This window comes from Thunnus albacares, chromosome 1 (assembly GCF_914725855.1).
Source record: "Thunnus albacares chromosome 1, fThuAlb1.1, whole genome shotgun sequence".
Lineage (NCBI taxonomy): Eukaryota > Metazoa > Chordata > Actinopteri > Scombriformes > Scombridae > Thunnus > Thunnus albacares.
Window position 1 is genome coordinate 18,592,753 of NC_058106.1, and position 21,824 is coordinate 18,614,576.

Consider the following 21,824-nt stretch of genomic DNA (forward strand, 5'->3'; position numbering starts at 1 on the left):
GCTATATAACTTATAGCCTAGTTATAAAGCCATGAGTTATGCTTCCCAGTATAAACATTGGTCCAGTAAGATAAGCTAAAGTACTAAAACACAAGTGCCACTTAGTGATGAGCAGAAGGCTACATGGACTGATATAATGGACTATATACAGTATGTGCACAGTATTACCTATAAAAGTTTATACTTAATTTATTAACAGATAAGTTAATAATGAGTGAAACATAAACAATGACAACACTGTGGTGAATAAAGTGACATTGACATTGTTCTCCATATAACTTTTAAAGTTTTGGGTTAATAATTTAAACAAGTGATTAATCTGGGTCAGTTTATATGACAAAAGTTACTCCTATGACTATAAGTCTACACAGAGATACATTACTCTACACAAACTATATTTGTGCCTACATGCACATTTTGGTATTTGGTAAACAAACAAAATGACTTTTAACTGCTTATTATGCTCATTATAATCTATTTTAGCTTATCTATTTATATTTTGGTATTCATATGCAATTTGTCATTCATTTATATTGGAAAGTATAGCTCTATATTATACATTTCATTTATATGCATTTTACATTTGAATATTAATATGTGTCTTTACTTAATCAGATTTAGATATTTAAATAGAAAATGAAAACTTACATTAACAGATGCTTTCTCCTGACTTTTGATGAGGCGAGGTTCTTGATGATGTCATCAAAATCCAAGGTCGTAAATGCATTCTCAATTGCCAGCAGGGCTAAGGTGTTCAGTTTTTTTTTTTTAGGGTCTCCATATTTTCTCAGTGATACATAAAAATCCACAATATTTTGACAGGGTTTGTTTGATGCAAAGTAGTCAAGCATTATATCGTCAATTTTGTTCCACTTTGCAGGGTCTGATGAATAACGTTAGCTTGCTATCACCCCGTCTGGTTCCAGAGTTTCTGTTTTCTCTGGTCTGTTCCAATTCCATAGTCATATCCTGTGATGTTGATGCTGATGTTGTTGTTGATGCGTTGTTTTCATCTGTTGTCCATCCTTGTTGCTTGTGGTGGTGTTTTTGTGTCGTTGTAGAGGAATCATCCTCAGTATCTGTCAAAGTTGTGACCCGCTGCTGCTCTACTGCTAATGTAACATTGGAGCTAAAATCACCTGCCTCTGCCACCGAGTATTCGAGTGTGGAAGGTCCTGGATCGAGGCTGGATCGTGGGCTTTGAAATTGCAGGGTCTGAGAGAAATTTCTGTAAAGCCCCTCTCTGTCGTTTTCTTTCTTCTTCTTTTTTCTTTTTTTTCCCGCTTTGCTGCAAATGAAAGCATACCGAAAAGCTACTAGCCTACATGTCACTGCTGCTAACATATGAACACGGTTTCCACTGAACCAGAAATACTTTTGCCTGCACATTGGCGCTAACGTTGTGCATGCTAAAAGAAAAAAAAAAAGAATAAATAAATATATAAACATTGAAATAAAGTCATAGATCTGATTTTTATATTTTTCAATTTTTAAAAAAATATATGTTTAACATGATTTCATGTAGGCAGTTCATGTTCTTTACTCCTCTGTCTGGGCCCCCTAGGGCAGTGAGGCCCTGGGCATGTGCCTGGAGTGCCTGTGCGTAGATCCGGCCATGAGTCTACAAGACCACACTGCACAGCTTGCAGGATAACATATGAGCTGCATGTGTGGCTGACAGATCCAGCTCAGCATGTGAGATTTCCTCTGTAGCAACAAGGCTTCAGGTCAGAGAATGTTTTTCTTGAGATTTACCAATATTCTCCTAGAAGACAATAATATGAACAATGGCTAAAATCTCCTTGTGTTGATAAATGACCGAAGAGTTCCTTTTAGACATTCAACGTTCAAAAACGCAGATTTGCTGGGACATAATGAACAGGCTACCCTCTGTGATCTTAATTATTTGTGAAATTGTGTGGACGCTCAAAAGGCATCAATTAACTTTTGCACACCAGGAATATAGAAAGGAAAGCAGTCACCAATCAGCCAATGAATCTATCACTACAGGTGACTGAACGCTTGTTTAATTAGTCACCCTGACAACCGTTTAGCATGCCTTATAAATTCCTTTGCGTGTGTCTGTGTATGTCCCTGTCTCCCTTATACTTAGGGCCCTTGAGTGATGACACACACACACACACACACACACACACACACACAGAAGAGAGAGTTCAATCCAAGTATGTCAAACGTGTTGCCTCCTCTCAGCACTCATTGGTAGGAATGTTTGTCTTTGTCCCCAGTTTGTTGGTTCACAGTGTTCCTCACTAGTAGGTTTGTAAATAGCTGTGGCCGTGGAGACAGCCGCGCAACGCTCATTCCTCGCTTGGCCATTTCCCCGGACCCCTGCTATCCTGCTCAGTCTAACCAGCGGCACGCAGTGTGCACTTCTCCTAGAGCGAGTGCACAGCACATCCCATCACTCCCCTTTCTCTCCCTATCTCTCTCTCTCTCTCTCTCATTCACACCAGGATGGATCTACCCTCCTAGCACAGAAGAAGTATTCTTGGCAAGTTTGTTTCACATTTAGGAGAAAACAAAACGTTTCTTCTCCTCAAGACAAGATTTCCTTCATCTCCGCGCATCAGCTTGCAACCTTCACGATGACGGCAACCGGGCTACAATCACGCGTTATGCTCCTGCTTTGCTTCATCTCCACCGCAGCGTGCAATATGTTTGCATTCACCGAGGAGCCCTCTGAGAGAGTCGGGAGGGGAGACGGGTATTGTAGTCGAATATTACGGGCTCAGAGCAATCGGAAGGAGGGCAACACGGAGTTTCGTCTCCGCGTTGAGGGAGACCCGGAGAGCTATCAGCCAGGGAGCACATACAGAGGTTTGTCTGCCAGATTTACGAGCGCGATGTGCGCACTGTCAAACAAACACAGCGGGATATGCAACTTACAATAAGTTTCTAGAGTCTACTTTTGATGCGTCTCTAGTGTATCCCTGAAAGTAAAGCATATTTGATGAGTCAAAGTTATTGTTGTTAGAGGCAACCCTGCATCACTGTAAAGAAATATGAATTTAAATAGGCCTATTAAAAACCATGATTGACGTTAATTTACTCTAAAACCAAATTTGAGCACCAATTAGCAAATAGTACTTGTTAAAAATGTCTCTATAATCAAAACATTTATTTATTTTATAAGTTTTTATAAGCTCTTTTATGCTTTTGGGTATTCTCATAGTTAAAATAGATTTCATAAAGCCAGCAATGCCTTGCTCCTGTCTAAAGTGAAAGTTAGTGGGTGCAGTGTATATGTGCCATCTGCTGTGAATCTCGAAGGCTCATGCTGTCCTGGTCCCGACACTAATGTTGCTCTGCAGTTGGTTCATTCTTTCCTGATTTAATCATAAACAGTTTCATATAATCCAAATCACATAATTTAATTAGCTCGAAGTGTGGTGTCGGAAATTACATTTTTTTGTAATAAAAGCTATCACCTGTAGTAGGAATGAGTCATTTTGAAGTCTAAAAGACTTATCTCAACTTACTGATAAAGCTGTCAGGTACAGAAAATTAAATTTTATTCGAAGTAAATGAACATTTTTTTTCTGTCCTGCTAGATTGCAAAATGCACAAAAACATTATCTTGAACATTTTATGAAAATACTGCCAGGTCTAGACTGAGCCATTATATAATTGTTATCTGAGCCATACCCACAAGAACAGGTGGAACGATTGATTGTGCAAAAAATAGTAATTACAATTATATCGGAATATCTCAGGCTTTATCCATCAGAACTCAACAAATCTATTGTTGCTATTTCTAAATATAACATTACTCAGGCAAGTGGTTAATTATGTCCACTTCAGTGTTGGACGGAGTGTTGTAGTTCTGCTTAATTCTTTGACAATTGATGGTTGCTGTCACTCTTGTTTGCTTCCATCCAGTGACTCTGATTGCATCCAGCCCCTCCTACTTTAGAGGGTTCACTCTTATTGCTCTGAGGGAGGGCGCAGAAGGAGACAGGGATGAAGACTACATTGGAAATTTCCAGGTAAGGTAGCAGCTAAAGATATGATAGCTGGTATAGTCAGAATAATATGACATGGATTTTCCTCTTTTATCACCATGCTGTTCCATAGTAACTAATTAACCACCCCCTGTCCATTCACAGTATGTCAGAAAACCAGTATAACGGAAAACCAGTTAACCACACCTGACTTAACCATGATATCAACACCATCCTTTCTCTGGACTTCAGCACAAGCACAGCGTATGACATGTGTGAAGAAAGGGAAAAAAATAGACTGATCTTACTGTAGATGGTGAGGGGGGTGGAGGGGTTGACAGATCTTTGCACAGCTTTACTGTCTTCACATGTCAGAGTGTGATTATTCTCACCTCACCACCTCTAATAAGCTTGATATAGCATATGAAATGAGCATACTCTTAGCTCAGCTCCGTGTAGCTATGTTTTTTTCCAAGCTGTGGAAATACACGTGTGGGGAATTTGAGGAGCTGTGTGTACACAAGCAGGTATACATGTATGTAGGAAGTGTGTAATTGCTGTAGTTGAGAGGTTAATTAGCATTTTATACAGGCAGGTCCAGCTGGAGTAATGTAGGGAGGAGGCAGAAAACAGAGTGGGGCCAATAGTGAGAAAGAAAGAGAGAGAAGGCAAGGAAACTGGTGCTGTTACGCACATGTGATAATGGCCAAATGTGTGAATGCAGTGTGAGCAGGAGAGTGGTAGAGAGAAGGAGAACGTGCGTTGATGGTGTATGGGTGTGTGTGTGTGAGTTCAGAGAGTAAGGAGTATAATCAAGTTACAATGATAAATATGATGCATATTTCTAAAATGCTACACAAAATAATATATGTATAATGCCATGTATACAGCATAATGTCATGTCCATAGATGCCATAACAACACATTCACGGTGTAGAACTACAGTCATACCCTTTATATTCATCCTTCTTCACTGGTTCTTGTTCTGCTCTTATGCCTTTTAGCTTACTATGACCTCTCAATGTTTATTTCATCCAAAGCTGCAGTTTCTAGAAATTCATAGAGCTTACAGTGTGCAAGATGACATCCTATTTTCAAAGGATTTGGAAAGAAATGGGCAACGGAGGAATAGGTTCTAGCTATATCAAGTACCAAAGTGTTGGAGAATAGTTTACAACAGTAAAGCCAATACATCATGATACAGTGTTCTGATTAGAAAATAAAGGCATACTCACAGGCATTCAGTTTTATTCTATGTCCTTGCCAGGAAATTGAAATCATCCTGTTTGTTTTCCTAGATGTCCTTGTAAAGAAGCAGTTGTTAAACGGATTTAACAGCATGTGTGGAGTTGTCTTTTTCAGACTCTTGTGAACCTGTCGGTTTCAGTCTCTTCCCACATTGTTTTATTGAATCTGTAGTACAATACATGGGGAGGTTTGCACAGCAGCCCTCAGGCTGCACTGATCACAGTTACTGCCATGCTGTGGCAATAACTGTGAACCTGAGCCTTGAATATGGGAGGACATCAAAAACTGGAACATTTTATTTTTGTCCTGTGTGTACCTCACATCTCATTGGCCAGCGTTAACGTTTTTTTTCCCTGTTTTATTTGTCCTTGCAATTGATTTCATGCTGTGGTTATTTAGTGCCAGCCTTGAGCATGCTTCTCAGCCATATGGCAGAATGCAGTGTGGTGTGACAGGGCGCTAAACGTCAAGTGTAAAAAAGGGGAAACACTACATCATTTAGTCATGTTCAGTCACTTTGCTCCACACATGGATGAGACTGAATGTTGTACTGTGGGGTGCATAATGATAGATAGATATCTGACCATAGCCTTTAGATGTTGGCATCAAAAGCAAAAAGAATGGCTATGTCATTACTGGGACCTGCCTTTGATGAGACTCAAGCTAGGTTTTAAGATGTCGAAGGTCTCTTTCACAGCTGCAGATGATCACCTGTCTTGTTACAGGCACCATGTGACAGAGCAGTAAAAATAAACTTCTGTCCAAGGAGATATCACTCTATCATCACCTGCTCAGTTAGTCTTTCATGTTTTATGTCTTTTATGTCAAAAAACCAGACACACACACACACACACACACACACACACACACATACACACACCATTCCTCCATTCTGAAAGAGCTCTGGGTGGGCCGGCCTTCAGGCTTTGAGAGGAAAGAAAGGGAAAAGCTGCAACAGAAGACATCAGGCTTTATTTAACATAAAGCTCATTTGAAATCCGCTGGTGTGCCCCATCTCAGCCGTCTCAGGACAGCTCCCGACTTGATGAAAAGCACTTTTATTGAGCTCTCTGGGGAGGTCAGCTGCCACTGTGTGTGTATGTTTGTGTGTGTGTGTGTGTTTGTTGGCAAGAGTGTAATCCAGTGGGCAACGCTGGTGATATCTTATGAGACAATACTTCTCAGCAGGGTGAGATGATAGTACAAGAAAAGGCAAATGGCTATGTGAGGGGTGAAATCTGTGCCACTTTGAGTGCAACATGTGACATAATTATAGACATAAACATAATGGATATCATGGGTGCATCATTTTCACATCCCAAAGGATTTGATATTAAGACAACAAAGAGATCTGACAGTTCAAGTTTCCATGTTATTTTAGATTGATTTGAAAGGTTATTGTTTGGGCCTGACAAGAACAGTAGCTAAAGCTAAAGCAATTACACTGATGCACAAATTTTTTTCATGAACCCATACATCCTTTTTCCAGTAATTTGTCACATGTGTCTATTGGGTAAAGATTTGCAAACTTGAACAAGATGAAATGGGTCATAGGTCATTTTTCAGCAAATTAGTTGCTTCTTTTTGCAGATGGTGTTTAATGCATTCCCATGAGGCCACACTGGTTTTAACATGTGTTGCTGTCCAGTCAGGCCAGCCCAGGATGCCTGTAAGAAACCATGGGAACATGGAGGGGGGGGTATAATCCATCAGGCTACACACACACACACACACAGAAACACAAACACACTCACACATACACACACTCCCAGGCTCCCCTTCTCTCCCACTCACTGACTCTTACACACAGACACATAGAGGCATGCACATCCACACACAATCCACTTTCAGAGGGAACTCATTCATAACATGGCATGACAAAGAAAATTCTCTGCTGACAGCTTTATGGAGTGAGAAAGTTCCCCCGTCTTTACTGCCCTGATGTCACTTCCTATAAAACAGATCCTTGGTTTTTTTGGGCAATGAATATTAGCCTGCTGGCTGCGCTCCCACATACAATCTGCTCTACTAATTTTCTGTCCAGTTAAAATCAATGAGATGCTTAGTATCTCAGGTGTGCACCCAAGTAGAGAGGGCAGCATGTATTTGGACACTTCAGTTTGACCCAAAGAGTCAAGGGACTTGTTTTTTAATGTTTCGTACAATGATAGCGTGATGACTTGGCACCTGGGTGCTGACTTTCTGATCGTTGTTAGTATTGATCTGTTCAATTCAATTAAATTTACTTTTATTTCACCATGATAATCCACTCAGTGTCAATATTGCTTTCCAGGGAGTCCCACTGAGTGGGACAATATGTCTGCAAATGTTACGGCTCATCTGATGTTTTTGTAAGTTTAGAAAAAAGTGGAAATACATTTTTATCTAAGTGCAAAAAAGTACTAGACTGGTTTGGAAGCTTGTGTTCATGTCTCCAACACAATCAGAAAATTTTCAAATTATTTTGCCACAACCATCAACTCTCTTATCTCTGTCACTCTGATACAGTGGTTTACACTTCTTAAACTGATGCAGTGTCTACTTGCAATCCCATATATCTGTGATTTGTGAGCAGTTCCACCAAGGAGTGATTTTACCCCCAAACTTCTCACATTGTTCTCTGCTATCCTGTAAAATTCAATCAATTCCAATTTACCTTGTGATGAGTTGGAGGGGTCCCAAACCCAAGGATGGGTACAGACATGCACATGCACGCACGCGCACACAAACATACACACACACACACACACACACACACACACACACACACACACACACACAGGTTCAACATAATAGGTGCTAAAGCCAGATGTGTTTGTACCCATATTAGGTAAGCTTTAAAGAGCAGATGACCACAAATGTTTTAAGACTAACATGATATATTTCTATACTACCACTAATTTATAATAATTGCCCAACTATTAGGTTATTTATTCTTGTTTTTTTCTTTTTTTTGTATTAAATCACTTGATGTGTCCTGAAAATGTGTAATTAATGTCAGTTTCAGTGGCTAATTATGTTTATAGGCACTTGGACTGACAATGAGAGGAAATTAATTTGAAGTGATCCAACAGCTAATGAGTAAAGTCACATGCGGATATTTGAAGTGCTTCTGAGGCAAGTCTTGTCTGAAGATATTTATACTCATTACTAATCTCTTTGTATGTCTGTGTGTGTGTGTGTGTGTGTGTGTGTGTGTGTGTGTGTGTGTATACTTGCCCTACAGATAATTGATGAGGAGGAAACACAGTTTATGACTAACTGCCCTTCTGCAGTGACCGAGAGCACTCCTCGCAGACGCACCAGCATCCAGGTGTTTTGGACTGCGCCCCCTAGTGGCTCCGGCTGTGTCCTCCTCAAGTATGTATACAGAAGTGGTTTTACTCATAGAAAATATTTTCAGTTATATTTTATGTTTTATCAATTATTCCTTGTATGTGGTGAATTAAAATGAAATGTGACAAGAGGAGGAGAGGAGGGCTGTCTACCCTCCATAAGAGCCCCCAACTGAATTGTCAGTCCCAATCAAAATCAATGGCTTGTTTTCCTTCTTGAGAAGTTAAAAATGTTTTATCCCTATAAAAATATATGGTATGCTTTGGAAAACATCCATTCCAGTTGGGCAGTCTCCAGCTCTAACTTTGGTGACTTTTATCCCTCAGTAAAGTTGATTTGACTTTGTTGTGAATACGCTGTACTCCAAATCGCTATGGTGGTGAAATATAGAGCAAGCTATCCTTTTATTGTACTATAGGTCATTAAGTTTTATGCAATTCTTCTCTAGGAAAACAATAATTGCTGTGTGAAAGATGGCATGAGGCATGGTGCGCAGTCAGTTGTGGTACAAGATTGAATGATGTGTGTAACTGTGTTCACTTACTGTGCTTTATTTACTGTTGTAGTGTAGTTGTGTGTAGTGTAGTTGTATTGATGTGTTCAGCTTGATAACTACCTTCTGATACTCTACCATTTTTTGTTGTGACCAGCTCCTATCTGAATTTCCCGCCACGATGATGGCCAGGTCCGACTCTCACGAATCTCCACGTAATTCCATCAAATAGTAGTGACAGTGGTTTACAGCCGCGGGATTCTAGCTGCATTTCATGCCAGTCAAGAGAGCTTTTAAAGGTTGTTTAGTTAGTGGGTAGGAATGTTGTTGAATTTTCATGCAGAGCCTCTTCCTGTCCACTGTGGCCTCTCTGCTCTGCCTGTGTGTCTTCCAGCCCTCGGTCAAACAGACACACAGACCTGCAGCTCTTTATACATTCATGACACAGAGACAGAGAGCAGAGCGGAGCAGAGGAGTAGAGACAAAGACAGCTGTAACCTGGTTGCTACACTCCGAGTCCCAACCTCACACCCTGTGTGCTGCTATTGGCTGGGGGCTACACACCCACTGCCTAAAGGTTGACATCCAGAAGTGTCCTTAACAACAGCCACATATTAAGAAAATAAGAAAATACAGGCAGAGGGCAGAGTCTCTGCAAATTAATACACTGCCACACACTTCTAGTGGGTCATATGTGATGTTTGAGAGGGATTACTTTTGTATCAGCCTATACATTGTTTTTTATGAAAATCTCGCATAGTATACCTTTAACTGAATATATCTTCAATTTCATGCTGATATTTCAGAACCTTCTGTAAATTGATAGTGATAACAGTAGTCAGATGGTTTCGAGCCTTTGGTTTTCTACTTTTTAAGTGAATTCTTACCCTATATTCCATATCAGATTTGTTGACATTCAACATTTTTCCAAGATTGGTTATCTAGCTCATATTTACAGCAATTCTGTCATCCAGAATTAAATATGAGTTTTAATCATGTAATGTATAGTGCTACCTCAGTCTGGGATTGTGAGCTGTGTTACCAGCATATATCAAGTCTGCATGTGCAGTAATGCTCTTTTATTACATCCCTTCCCCCAAGCTGAGTTAAATGCAGAATGTCTTATCAAATTTTCATTCCCATTTGGCCTCTTAAACTATTCATTACCTTTATTACTTATACGGTTGATTGACACCGATCAATTCTGTTGTTGTGTGTCCTCTGGGCTTGCTTGGATACAGAAGAGTAGTCATGTTCAGCTGAAGACAGATCATGACAGAAATACATTTATTAATCCAGGACTGTGGGGAAATAATGAGAGTACAGGAGCTGGAAAGATACTGAGGTACTGTAAAACAGAAAGCCTTCTGATCAGTGCATCATTTAATTGTTTATTTACAGTCGGTTTCTCTGCTGCATGGTTTACATCTACTGTATGCTGTTCTTATGCACAAAGGGATGATAAAAAGGTTGCATTTCTTAGTAATGCATGTCATTATGTGACTGCTACAGAAGCTTTCCATTCCCCTCTTCTATCTTTCATGAAGAGTATTTTCATGACCTGCCCTCTCAATAACCTCAGAGCTTTACTCTTTCTTTCTTTCTTTCTTTCTTTCTTTCTTTCTTTCTTTCTTTTTTTCTTTCTTTCTTTCTTTCTTTCTTTCTTTCTTTCTTCCTTCCTTCCTTCCTTCCTTCCTTCCCCTCTCACTTTCCTCTTTGTTTTCATCTTTCATCTTCACTATGGTCTTGTCAGTTTTCTCACAGCATGTACAGCATCTTCTTTCCTCATAGAGACCAGTGGGTGATGGCAGAATTGTACACAGTTAAGTACATATTTTGGCTCAACAAAAAAAACGAGTGCAACAGTTTGCATCAAGCTTTTTGAGTTATGACAACTTCTATTGAAATTATGTTGAACCAACAAATTACATTGAGTTAGGGGAATTAGTTTTTCCTCTACAATAAAAAAATGTTTAATTACCACATACTGAATAATTGTCTGCATAAACACACATTCTTAAGTTAATTACTCATAAATATAAACTTTTCCTAACTAGTTTTTCCACAATATTTAAAAAGAATTTTTAATCATGTACTTAATTACTATAATTATGAACACGAGTTTATTAAGTGACAACAAGTAAAAAAAATTAAGTTCGTCCAATTAGATTTTCTTCAGTAGTTTTTAGCTTTATTTTGCACCACAGTGTATTTGACAAGATGATGTTTAAATCTAAAAACAACAACAACAACAACAACACAAATGTAAATTGTCCAGATCCTGGAGTGGACCGGTCACTGATGATGGCAGTTTTCATCACTTGTCTATCACGGCCTGCCTCGAATTTTTCCATGTCTTTATTAAAAATAAATAAATAAATAAATAAATAAATAAATAAAAGATAGGTTATTGTGTCAGAGTTAATGATTTGGATTCAGACTGTTATTCTTAGTGGATTCAGTTGATCAGTGGAGCCATCCTTTTTTATATTTTAACCCTTACACACACATACACCACACACACATACATCATCAAATGAGCTAAATAGATAGGTTGCATCAATAAGTATGACAAAAAATAACTATCAAATGAATTATACTGAGTTTCACAAAACATGATAATGATAAGATAACAGATATGATCACATTTATTACACAAATAAAATTGCATATTCTATCACCATATTGGCCTGCTGTACTCAAATAGATTTCTAAGAGGGTTTTCAGTACAAATCCTGCATTTACCTCCCAGGAAGGTATTTGTTTCAGTTTTATTTACTTTAAACTTGCAGAGACTTAAAACTTTCTGGAGGTAGAGAATCCATCACAGTCAAGATTTAGCTTAATGTCAGTATATGTATGTAATACTGAAGTTGCAAGCACGGACCATTTTGAAACTACGCTTGGTGGTGAATGAATAAGCAGAATTTGAAACATGCTTTTCCTCCCCACGACATGGATGAAAAGTCCTCTCTAGTTGAGCAGATTTCACAAATTAAATGTTATCATTTCTATCCACTGCTAAGGGCAGGATGTTCAGATTATGCTGCTAAATATGACTAGTGTTAGCAATGTGTAATAGTACAACAGATTCCATCAAGTTGTGTGTTAGCAGATGTAGCCTACCATCTGTACATGGGTCCACTGTTATATGTCATATCACAATTGAGAACATGTCCAAAGACATTCTTTAGTAGAATTTGTCAGTAAATAAAATTATACTCACCTTAACAATTGATCTTTGCATCTGTGCCGTACTTGTTCAGCCTACAGGTCTTTGAACACATCATGCATGTTAAATGGGTGGGAAGGAGAGGGGACTTGAAATCCTGCACTCAAGGTGAATAGAAATTAAGTAATCAAGCCAATCAATGAATGCACACATTTGAGTTGAAATTACACACAATATGAAGTTGATGTAATCACCAACATTATTATGTCAGCACAACTCGTTCGTAACGTTCGTAACTTCAGATTTTTATCTAAATCATTAAATAAGATTTTTTTTTATCTTACAACCATGCATTTAATTAAGTGGTGGTAATAGGTCCCCTGAATTACTTTGGAGTGTGGATTGAGGAAAAAGTTGAAAATGCGACAGAGTACTCAGCCTGGAAAGAGATTTTTGAAAGTGCAGAGATGTGGATGAAATACGTACCAGGGTGCAGTGGGGCAGGGTGAGACTGAGAAGCTTACAGTTCAAAAGAGATGGCTCTGAAAATCATGATTACAGGCTGGCAGTGGGTATTTGTCACTGCTCTTCCCCCTACTGTACCTGGCAGTCATAATGATGACAAGGATTTTGTGTGCCTCTGTGCTGCAGGACAAAAGTTTCAATGAAGTCTTTTTGATTGATGAGGTACAACTCCTCTAACTAACTAACAAGTGCAGGCTTTTTTAAAATATGAAAACTGTTCAGAGGGAGAGAACTTTATCTAAGGCTGTGTTATCACATAGCCCATACCAACAGGGAAACATGGGTACATAAACAGACACTAAACGAAAGGAGGAAACAACATAAATATGTGAAATGATTACTAATATTGTAGATTATCTTAGATAGGACAATTCCATTACCATCACAGGAAGGGTAAGTGTTTGTTTTTAATTTCACTTTGTATCTCAGAAGAGCTCTGTTACTGCCTGTCAGTCTGCCTGCCTGTAAAATAACATGGTTATTTATAATTTAAAAAAACAACAACATCTGTCCATGAAATTAGAAGTGCGTGTGTGCCTGTGTGGCATGTGTGTGTATGTGTGTTTCTGTTAGAAAGGTCCTGTGACTCACATGTTGTACTTGCTCCTCCCAAGTGGTTTGCTGCAGTATAATTGATGGGCAGTTGCTGTCTTCTAGATGGAAAGACTGAGATTGGTGGTTTGGTTCTGTCTAAGGTTGGTCCATGATGACAGGGTCAGACCAGGATGCTCATTCAAAATCCTGAACTCAGAACACTGACGTTTGAAAGTCTTACCATGGAGTCCAGTTATTTTTGGTGCTCTTACACACTAGAGTCAAATCACGCCAAGACTTGCTTCACTGTGTCTCTATTGCTGGTATTACACTCAGTATTCTTTAGACACGTGGATGTTTTGCTGGGTTGTTGTGAAACTGCACTACTGCACTTCACATCCACTAAAAATCTGTCTTTGGTGGAATTTCTCACCTTACTGCAGTGAACTCAGGATGTGTTCAGTACAATTTGAAATGACTGTCAAGTGTGGATAGCACACTCCTGATACTCCTGCGCAGTCCTCCTAGTATGAGATGTAGTGTTACATTGTAATAACAGAAGTTTTACACCTTATTTTTCATGATTGCCTCAAATACTGGAGCTCTGCTTTTTCCAATAAAAAAGAGAGCGGAGAGATAGACATTAGATAAGAGATTGTTAACCTCTGAGTTCAATAAATAAAGGTATTTTACCCTAGTCCGAAGAGCAACAGACTTGAAAAATTTCAACCAGAAGAAGAAGTCACTGAAAGGGTTGCTTTTCAGCTTGATGATTTCTCAATTATATTATGTTTGTAAGGGAGATTTTTTTGCTGCTGCTTTGAAATTAGATGTTTAGTTTTATGTCTAACTGGATTGAAAATTTGGCTTTGATTCTGCTCATCAGGGGGCTCTTAATGATAAAGTTGTACATGACCTGCAATTGTCTGATGACAAAAAAATGTCAGGAGCTACTGTCACAGCTGAATCTGTTGACTACATCCTGCTTGTTCCACAGAGCCAAGAGTAAGTCACATCAGAATATAGTCCATATATTGCAGTCACCATTGAAGTTGCCACAATCTTTTATCGTTCCATTTGTAGGTGGGAAGCAATTTATTTGTCATCTCCCTCCGGCGTATGATATGGAGGTTAGTGCATTGTGTACTGATGGCTGTCTGAGTGAGACAGTATATCAGTGATCAGATGAATGTCACAACCACATGCAGCTGTCAGAGCCAGTTTATCTCCTTCAACACAATGATAGGACAGACTTCAAGACACTACAGTAGAGTCAAGCAGACCCATACATTTTCGCTTTTTGCACATTGGTTCTGTGTAAGTTTTGTTTGCAGCAGGAGCAGACAGAAAAAAAAAGAATTAATTTAATCTCTGGTTGTAGCAGAAGCAGATAGAACAAAATGAGAATTTATTCTTTCTTTTATGAATTCCCTTGAATGAGAAAGTGTGTCCAAACTTTTGACTGGTACTGTACAGTGAGCATACAAATGGAAATGTGGCCGTAGAAAGACTAAATTTCTCTTTTTGTTTTTTTTTCTCTCTTTCTCACCTTTTTCCTCTCTCTTCTTTTGTTAAGCTCTCACACGCGCGCGCACACACACACACACTCACTCACACACATTCAAATCAGTGCACTTTTGGGGTGATTGGGATCGGCCATGGTGTGGATCCGGCAAAGTGAGATAGAATTTAAATTGGATGTTAAATAAGCATTACTCTGCTTGATTGTCTGGCCGGCCCAGGAAAGTGGGCAAGCAGTGAGGCAGAGTGTGCTCCTCTCTCTCAGGGAGATATGTGAAATTGGGGTGAGATTGAATTAAAGCGTGAACAATTAGAGATGTGCTGGTGGTGTTGCTTACCTTAAATCATTTCATCCACATTATGAGAGGCCGTTTTGGCCATGAATCATACTTGCCCTCACACACACAACCATTATCTCACATATACACCAATATACCCTGTATAGTAGTGCATTTGAGACAGAACAGTGACGAAGTGAGTGCTGAGTGAATTAGGGTGTGTTTGAGTAAGAGTAAAGATACACTGTGTCTTAGAGAGAAATTAGATTGCGTATGAAGGAGAAGAGTAGTAGTTTGTGTGAGTTAGTATAATGTGTAAGAGACGGTGAAGTGTAGGTAAAAGACTATAATTATGTTTGTGTGAGAGAAATTAAATTTTTGTGAGAAGAAATGATATTGCATGTGATGAAGAATAGTACTGTAGTGTGTGAGAGAGTGTTTAATTAAAAAAGCAGTTTGACTGGGCAGTTGTGGCCTACAGCCTATTGAAATCAAATCCTATATCTGCTCAGTGGAAATGCTGATAATACATTGAAAGGCAAAATGGAGGAGCATTTAACTCAAGATAGTGATTAAAATTCAGTAAGTTTTGTTAGGATGATAGCAAGGTCACCATTTTTTCTAATGACCTTGCTCTTCCTCTTGATGTAAAAGGCTGTAAGCCAATTAGAAAATTGAATTTAACACACACCACTACTCCTTGTCACTTATACTGTCACTCTCTCATACATACCGTATACTATCATGAGAGTACAATGTGAGTGTATTCAGTATAGTCTGTGTTAGGGTATTAATTTATGACCTGTAGAAGAGTATGGTGATGAGTATAAGAGAGCATGATCAGGATACGTTGGTATGTGTGACACCAAGTATGATTTATGGCCTAAACAGCCTTTCATATACTAAAACTGACTTGCTTCTCTACACTCATGTAAATGTCCATCATGTTCCTCCACTCACAGTGCAGTGTATGACCTGACTTGACCATCTCTGCTTGTAATTGGAAGTTTTACAATAATTATCTCTTCTCTGTTGCATTTTGTAGAAGACTGATCTTTTGCCCTCTGATCTTTTGTTATTTTTCTTTTTGTCTATCTCTCTCATACACACTGCTTACATAAAAGGGGCAACTGAGGCTTGGAGATACAAAGAGAAAAGAAAATGCTAATTTTAATAGGTGTATATCACTGTCCTTTGCTGTTACTGTGGAGATCTGAACTGTGTAAATAGTATGTAAGTAACATTTCCCTTTCAAGTTGGGAATTAAGTTAAGTGAGGAATACAGCACTTGCAAGTTTATAAAGGACTATAGATATCTAATTTGTCTCTCAGCCTTTAGTTTAATTTACATTATCCGAATGTGTTTTTCTTGCTGGGAACAATCAGTGCTGGGATCAGCTCAGCACAACAGAGCACAGCACAGCTCGGTTTGGTTTGATAGTCCAGAATAAATGGTATCCTAACAGTCCAGCTGGACTGCGCCCACCTGGATCAGACCTTAGCACAGCATCTCCATCCAGCGCCTCATTGTTTGGTTTTATTCCTATGGAAACCTTCCTGCAGTGTTTGAGAGGAAGTTAGGTGCCTGGAGGCTTGTTTTCTGTTGTAGTTTTCTCAAGTCTGCTGGTCTCTGAAAAGATTTGTTAGTGGCTGATTTACATGCCAAGACCCCTCTGAGACCTGTGTTCCCCACCATCCAGTGGAACAAGCTTCTTAGACAGCTCAATCTAGTGAGGCTCCTTTATGCCATTTCAGTCAGTTCCTATTGACACGGTGCATAGTGTGTGCATTTCTATGTGTTACATTCTTAAGAGTTAAGTATATGTCTTTCTCTTTTTCACAGTTTTTTCTTCAGCTTTTCAGCCTCTCATTTCTATGTATGTGTGAATCTTCATGTTTATGTATGCTTTTTGTGGTCTTTGTATGAGACATTGAATGCCTCAGTCTGAAAGTCAGCCTGATTTAGCAATTTCCCTGTGGGCTCTGATACCTGCTTTTAGGGGTCTTTGAAAAAACAGGAAGGTGATTATGAATAATTCTGCATCTGTTCCATCTGCCACAATCAACTGTTCAGACTCAGATCTTAAAAGCTAAGATCACAGCTTCCCCAAATGTTTCTCAGAATTTCCAGTATTTTCCCCTCTTGTGACTTTCACTTTTACTCTTGCCCCTTGTGCCCATTTGTGTTTGGCGCTGGCCCCAACAAACTTCCCTCCTCACTGCCTCCACCTCTTGTTGTTCTCTGTGTAGAGCGAGCATTGTGCAGAAGAGGATCATCTATTTCCAGGATGAAGGCTCACTCACCAAGCGAATGTGTGAGAAAGGTAGGCTACTTTTACTGACATAGAATAAATAATTTACAATGAATTTCCGGTTCCTTCGGTCTCCCTGCTGGTTCTCTATTTCACTCCTCACCGTCTCTTTTTTTGTCTGTCTTCTTTTACTCCTTTTCTTAAGTTCTTGATTTTGATGCAGAGACATTCCTCTCTGCTGTTACACTCTGGCATGTGAATGATTGTAAATGAGTGTGACCCCCTGGCTGTGCATGACATTGGATGCCACACTGAGCAACAGATCAAAAGATCATACTGCACATCCTTCCCTTTTTTCATGCCCTTCTTCTTTTCCTCCCATCGGCTCCCCACTTACTTAAAACACCCATCTCCTATATGATGGGCACCACATTCATCTGCTCCTTATACTAATGAGCAATCTCTCTATGCCTATCTCATGATCTTCTGTTTTTCTCTCTCTATCTCTTTTTCTTTTTCCCTCTTACCCCTCCCTCCCTCATTTCTGTACAGAATCCCTGTATGGAGACGCTACAGATAAACCTGTGCTCGACTGTTGTGCCTGTGGAACTGCCAAGTACAGAGTCACCTTCTATGGGAACTGGTCAGAGAAGATTCATCCCAAAGACTATCCCCGTAAGCTCGAACTGCTCTGCTCTTTGTCATGTCACCTTTGCTCTATCACACATTTAATCTTGATTGTAGCACGGCAGCCCCAAAACCTCTCAGGTACAGTATGTTCTCCATTAGTGGGTGGTTTATCCCTGGTTTGTACCTCTGAGTGGTGATGTGGGTGGTGAGCTATGGCACAGTACTGTGCTTGGGTGAGATGTGTGTATAACCTTGTGCCACATTATCAGGATGTGAATGTACTCAAGGATTATGCTGGCTCTCTTGTTCAAATCAGGCGCTCGCCGGACAGATCAATATACTGATTAGAGTGGAGTAAGATAAACCCTGAGATCGAAAGAAGCCCTAATTTACTGTCTTATGGAGGGACTGGTTGGTATGTGGCTCACTCTTACACACATATATACACAAGCAGGCAGCTCACAGATAGATCAATTTAAAAGAAGATACAGCATGCTGTGGTTATTTTTTTGTCCTGAGTCTTAGGACTCTACAGTTGAATTTCTCCTTGTACAAAGTCATATCCTAGGTAACCAGTTATTGTAACACACAGACACATATATCATTGGACAATATTATTCTCTGACTACAATAAGCACATGATAATCTGTCCTTGCAATACAAAAGCCCAACAAAATCTTGCTATAAGTAAGGTTTGTCTGAGTTTGTCTTTTTGTAGCAGCAGGCATCATTTGCCTGGTACCTGAGATACTCTATTGTGTTACATGTCATTTCTCTATTTTTAACATATGTCCTTCAAGTGACCACTGTGCTGACACACATTCTGTGACCAGAAATTCACTATAAAACAGGCCAACAGGACTTTTCTTTTTTTCTTCTTCTTTTTTTACTGCCAACATGATAACCTTGACAGTTCTATTTTCTTTCTCCCTTTTTCTCCCCATTGTAAGTCATGCAGCAACGCATGGCTATTCAACCCAAGCGACGGCAGCTCACTTGGACACTGGTTGTCAACAAAGATTTCTATGGGATTAGAGAGTGAGAGAGAGAGAAAAAGAAAGAAAGAAAGAAAGTTTAACATTTCTTTATTGACCAAATAAAGCAGTACCATGTCATAGTCAATTTCCCCTTACACAAGGGAAGCAATATATTGAAGTCCAGACTGAAAACATATACACCAGAACAACAGCTGCCTTCCATCTCCTGTTTATTTAGCCTGGCCAATACCGCTTTCCCCATGACAAAATAATAAGTGGTTTTATATGGTTTCATAAAGCCTCGCATTCTTAACCACAAAGAGATTTGTCTTTGCTTTGCACTGGAAAAAATCCACTATTACCAAACTCTATCAAAGCTCTTGAACACCACAGCTACATCCTTGTCGGTCTAATCATGAACATCATGTCCAAAGATAAAACAAAAGATTCTCTTTCCATTTACAGACATCTCTGGCAACACACAGAACAAAATGGCAGCTGATTGAAAATAGTGCTGTCCAGTGTAATCCTTAATTTGGGGACAACGTTGTTGAAGTCAGACAGCTGATGCTGCCCTTTGTCTACATCAACTGCACAAAACTCTTCCCAGCTGCATCCACTACTTTGCTCTGCAAAGTAGAAATTGCCATTTGTAGAAGCCAGCTCCTAGTCTGGTGATATGTGCTTTGTTGACTGTCTCTGTTAAATCTAGAAGTAATGTTCTGAGGTCCAACAATGCACCATGGATTGGGGAGTCCTATTAACCTGTAGAGAGCGGCCAAAAGGTGCAGGTATATAGTTATGTGGCTCTATATTCTTAATAGAGAGTTGTGGTAGGTCATTAATTGACACTTTGCAGCTATCAACACATGTCCTGTGACTGCACTATTTCCCTTATATGTATTTAATGAAAACATCTAAACAAATTGAAGATGGAAACTAGCCACACCATTGCCCACTTATCCCTGCCAAAACTACATTTTAAAGGAAGAAACTGGTTCCTAGTGATACTCACTTCAGAAATAAACTAGTACTGCCTCAACCTCAGGCGAAAGTCCTGGTGATGGATGTAAAACTGCTAACCAGAGCCATAATGTTGAGGCTGTTAAGTTACTGGAAATGACTCCCTGTCTGCCAAGGTCAAAAATGTATGAAAGCTTCAGGCAAAAAATTCCTTTAAATTTCATTCAAGAGCCTGCATCAACAAAAACATAAATTAAAAGTAATGTAGTTTCAAAAAATCTTGACAGGTAAGACAAAAATGGATTTATGAGGCCGGTAAATTGGGAAAATGGCGTCCTTTGCTTATGTAATCCTTACAATCTTGTAGAGAGAGAGCAGGACTGAAAAGCCTTTAAAGATCAAATAGAGGAAAAAGAAAAATCTAAAACATTTATTTCTTATCCTGGTCCACCTACACACAGGACACCAATCATCTCCACTTTCTCAGTTTCCAAGTATCCACATTTCCAATCAGTTTCAAGGAAACATTAACTTTGTTAAATTTTTCCCTGTCTCCTGCTCCACATAAATTTTCAGGTACTTGGAAAAACTAAGACCCCTGGATTTGTAGAGATTCCTCCTAGCTAAAAACCACAGCTTTTGGCCATTCTAGCTGTTGTTGAGAAGTAACCCCACATAATCTAGTCAGCCAAATTGGTGCACATTATGGATAGATGGATGATTAGTCATGGTGCCCAGCTGTGACTTTGAGAGGCACCTGCTATCAATCTCTTAGCTAGTGTAGGTAATGTGATTAGATAACACTAACTAATGAAGAAGAAAAACATGCATTTGGGTCATGACAATTAAAACCTAAAGACATTTTCCCATAAAGTGCAAGGCACATATGTAAGAGGCATCTGGATCTCAAACATGTTTAATAAAAAGCCTCAGCAAGCAATTAGAAAAGTACACATTTCACTGCTAAAAACACATTCAGATCAGGTCCTATATTGACATTGATTATATTGACAATGCTAGTCGAGGAAGATTATTGGAAGCTTTAAAAGTAATCAATAAAGTCATAGACTTTTAAAACAAACAGGCAATGAATGAAATTATTCTAAAAGCAGAGAAATTACTTCCCATCTCTTAGGTCAAATTAAAATCTTTGCTGCAGCATTCTGAAAACATTCGAGTTGTTGTATCTGTCTTTGTTAGGACAGAAAAACAGACGCTACAGACGTCATAGTAATATGAAATGGTGTTATTTGGAATCCCTGCGGTACCATAGAAATATTGTATTGATCTAACTCTTGTTCCTTAGATGGAAAAAATAAACGTATGTTGCTTACTGTAAAGTTGAAAGCCCTGAAAGTGGGCTCATTGAGTTGAATTAGCCAACCAAGGACAGATTGAATATGACTGAAAAATGCTTAAAGCTAAATACAATTACCTTTTTTTATACTTGCTGCGGTTACAACAAGTTCTCCAAATTAAACCATCACATAGGTCATTTGTACCTGCACTCCAGAACGACCATTGGAGCATAATATGCCGCTTTCCAACATATGCCACTTTCCAAAGCCGTTAGAAATCACTGTTAAAAATAATTATGTTTTATTATGTGACAACACTGTGGTTAAAATCTGGTTAGGTTTAGGCACAAAAATCAGTTGGTTAGGGTTAGGGAAAGATCATGTTTGCGTTAAAATGTTGTGAACAGTGGTCTCTTGCAGCTAAGTCCACTTTTTGCCATCTAACCAGTATGGCTGTAGTCAACCAAAGAAAATCTTGGCCGACTAAAATCATACATAATCTTCAACTAATCGATTAGTTGCTATCGATTTCCGAATGGATATCAAATATTAAAATTTATTTTTTTTGGCCTGGCGGGGGTTCTCGTTGTTATCATTATGGAGAAACACAGATTCAGTAAATGTTCAGTACAGTT

The 21,824-nt window shown here is 39.1% G+C and overlaps 1 protein-coding gene across 1 annotated transcript in view; it reads left to right on the forward strand.

Moving 5' to 3' along the window:
• The first annotated feature begins 637 nt into the window (after positions 1-637).
• Positions 638-21,824, forward strand: part of spon1a (spondin 1a) — a 77,634-nt gene continuing 56,447 nt past the window's right edge. Inside the window, exons 1-7 of the mRNA XM_044347524.1 lie at positions 638-1,213; positions 1,565-1,727; positions 2,475-2,838; positions 3,901-4,007; positions 8,437-8,570; positions 17,320-17,393; positions 17,874-17,996. Coding sequence (XP_044203459.1) covers positions 2,607-2,838; positions 3,901-4,007; positions 8,437-8,570; positions 17,320-17,393; positions 17,874-17,996 — 670 coding nt within the window. The 5' untranslated portion in view covers positions 638-1,213; positions 1,565-1,727; positions 2,475-2,606. The remainder of the gene's footprint in view (positions 1,214-1,564; positions 1,728-2,474; positions 2,839-3,900; positions 4,008-8,436; positions 8,571-17,319; positions 17,394-17,873; positions 17,997-21,824) is intronic.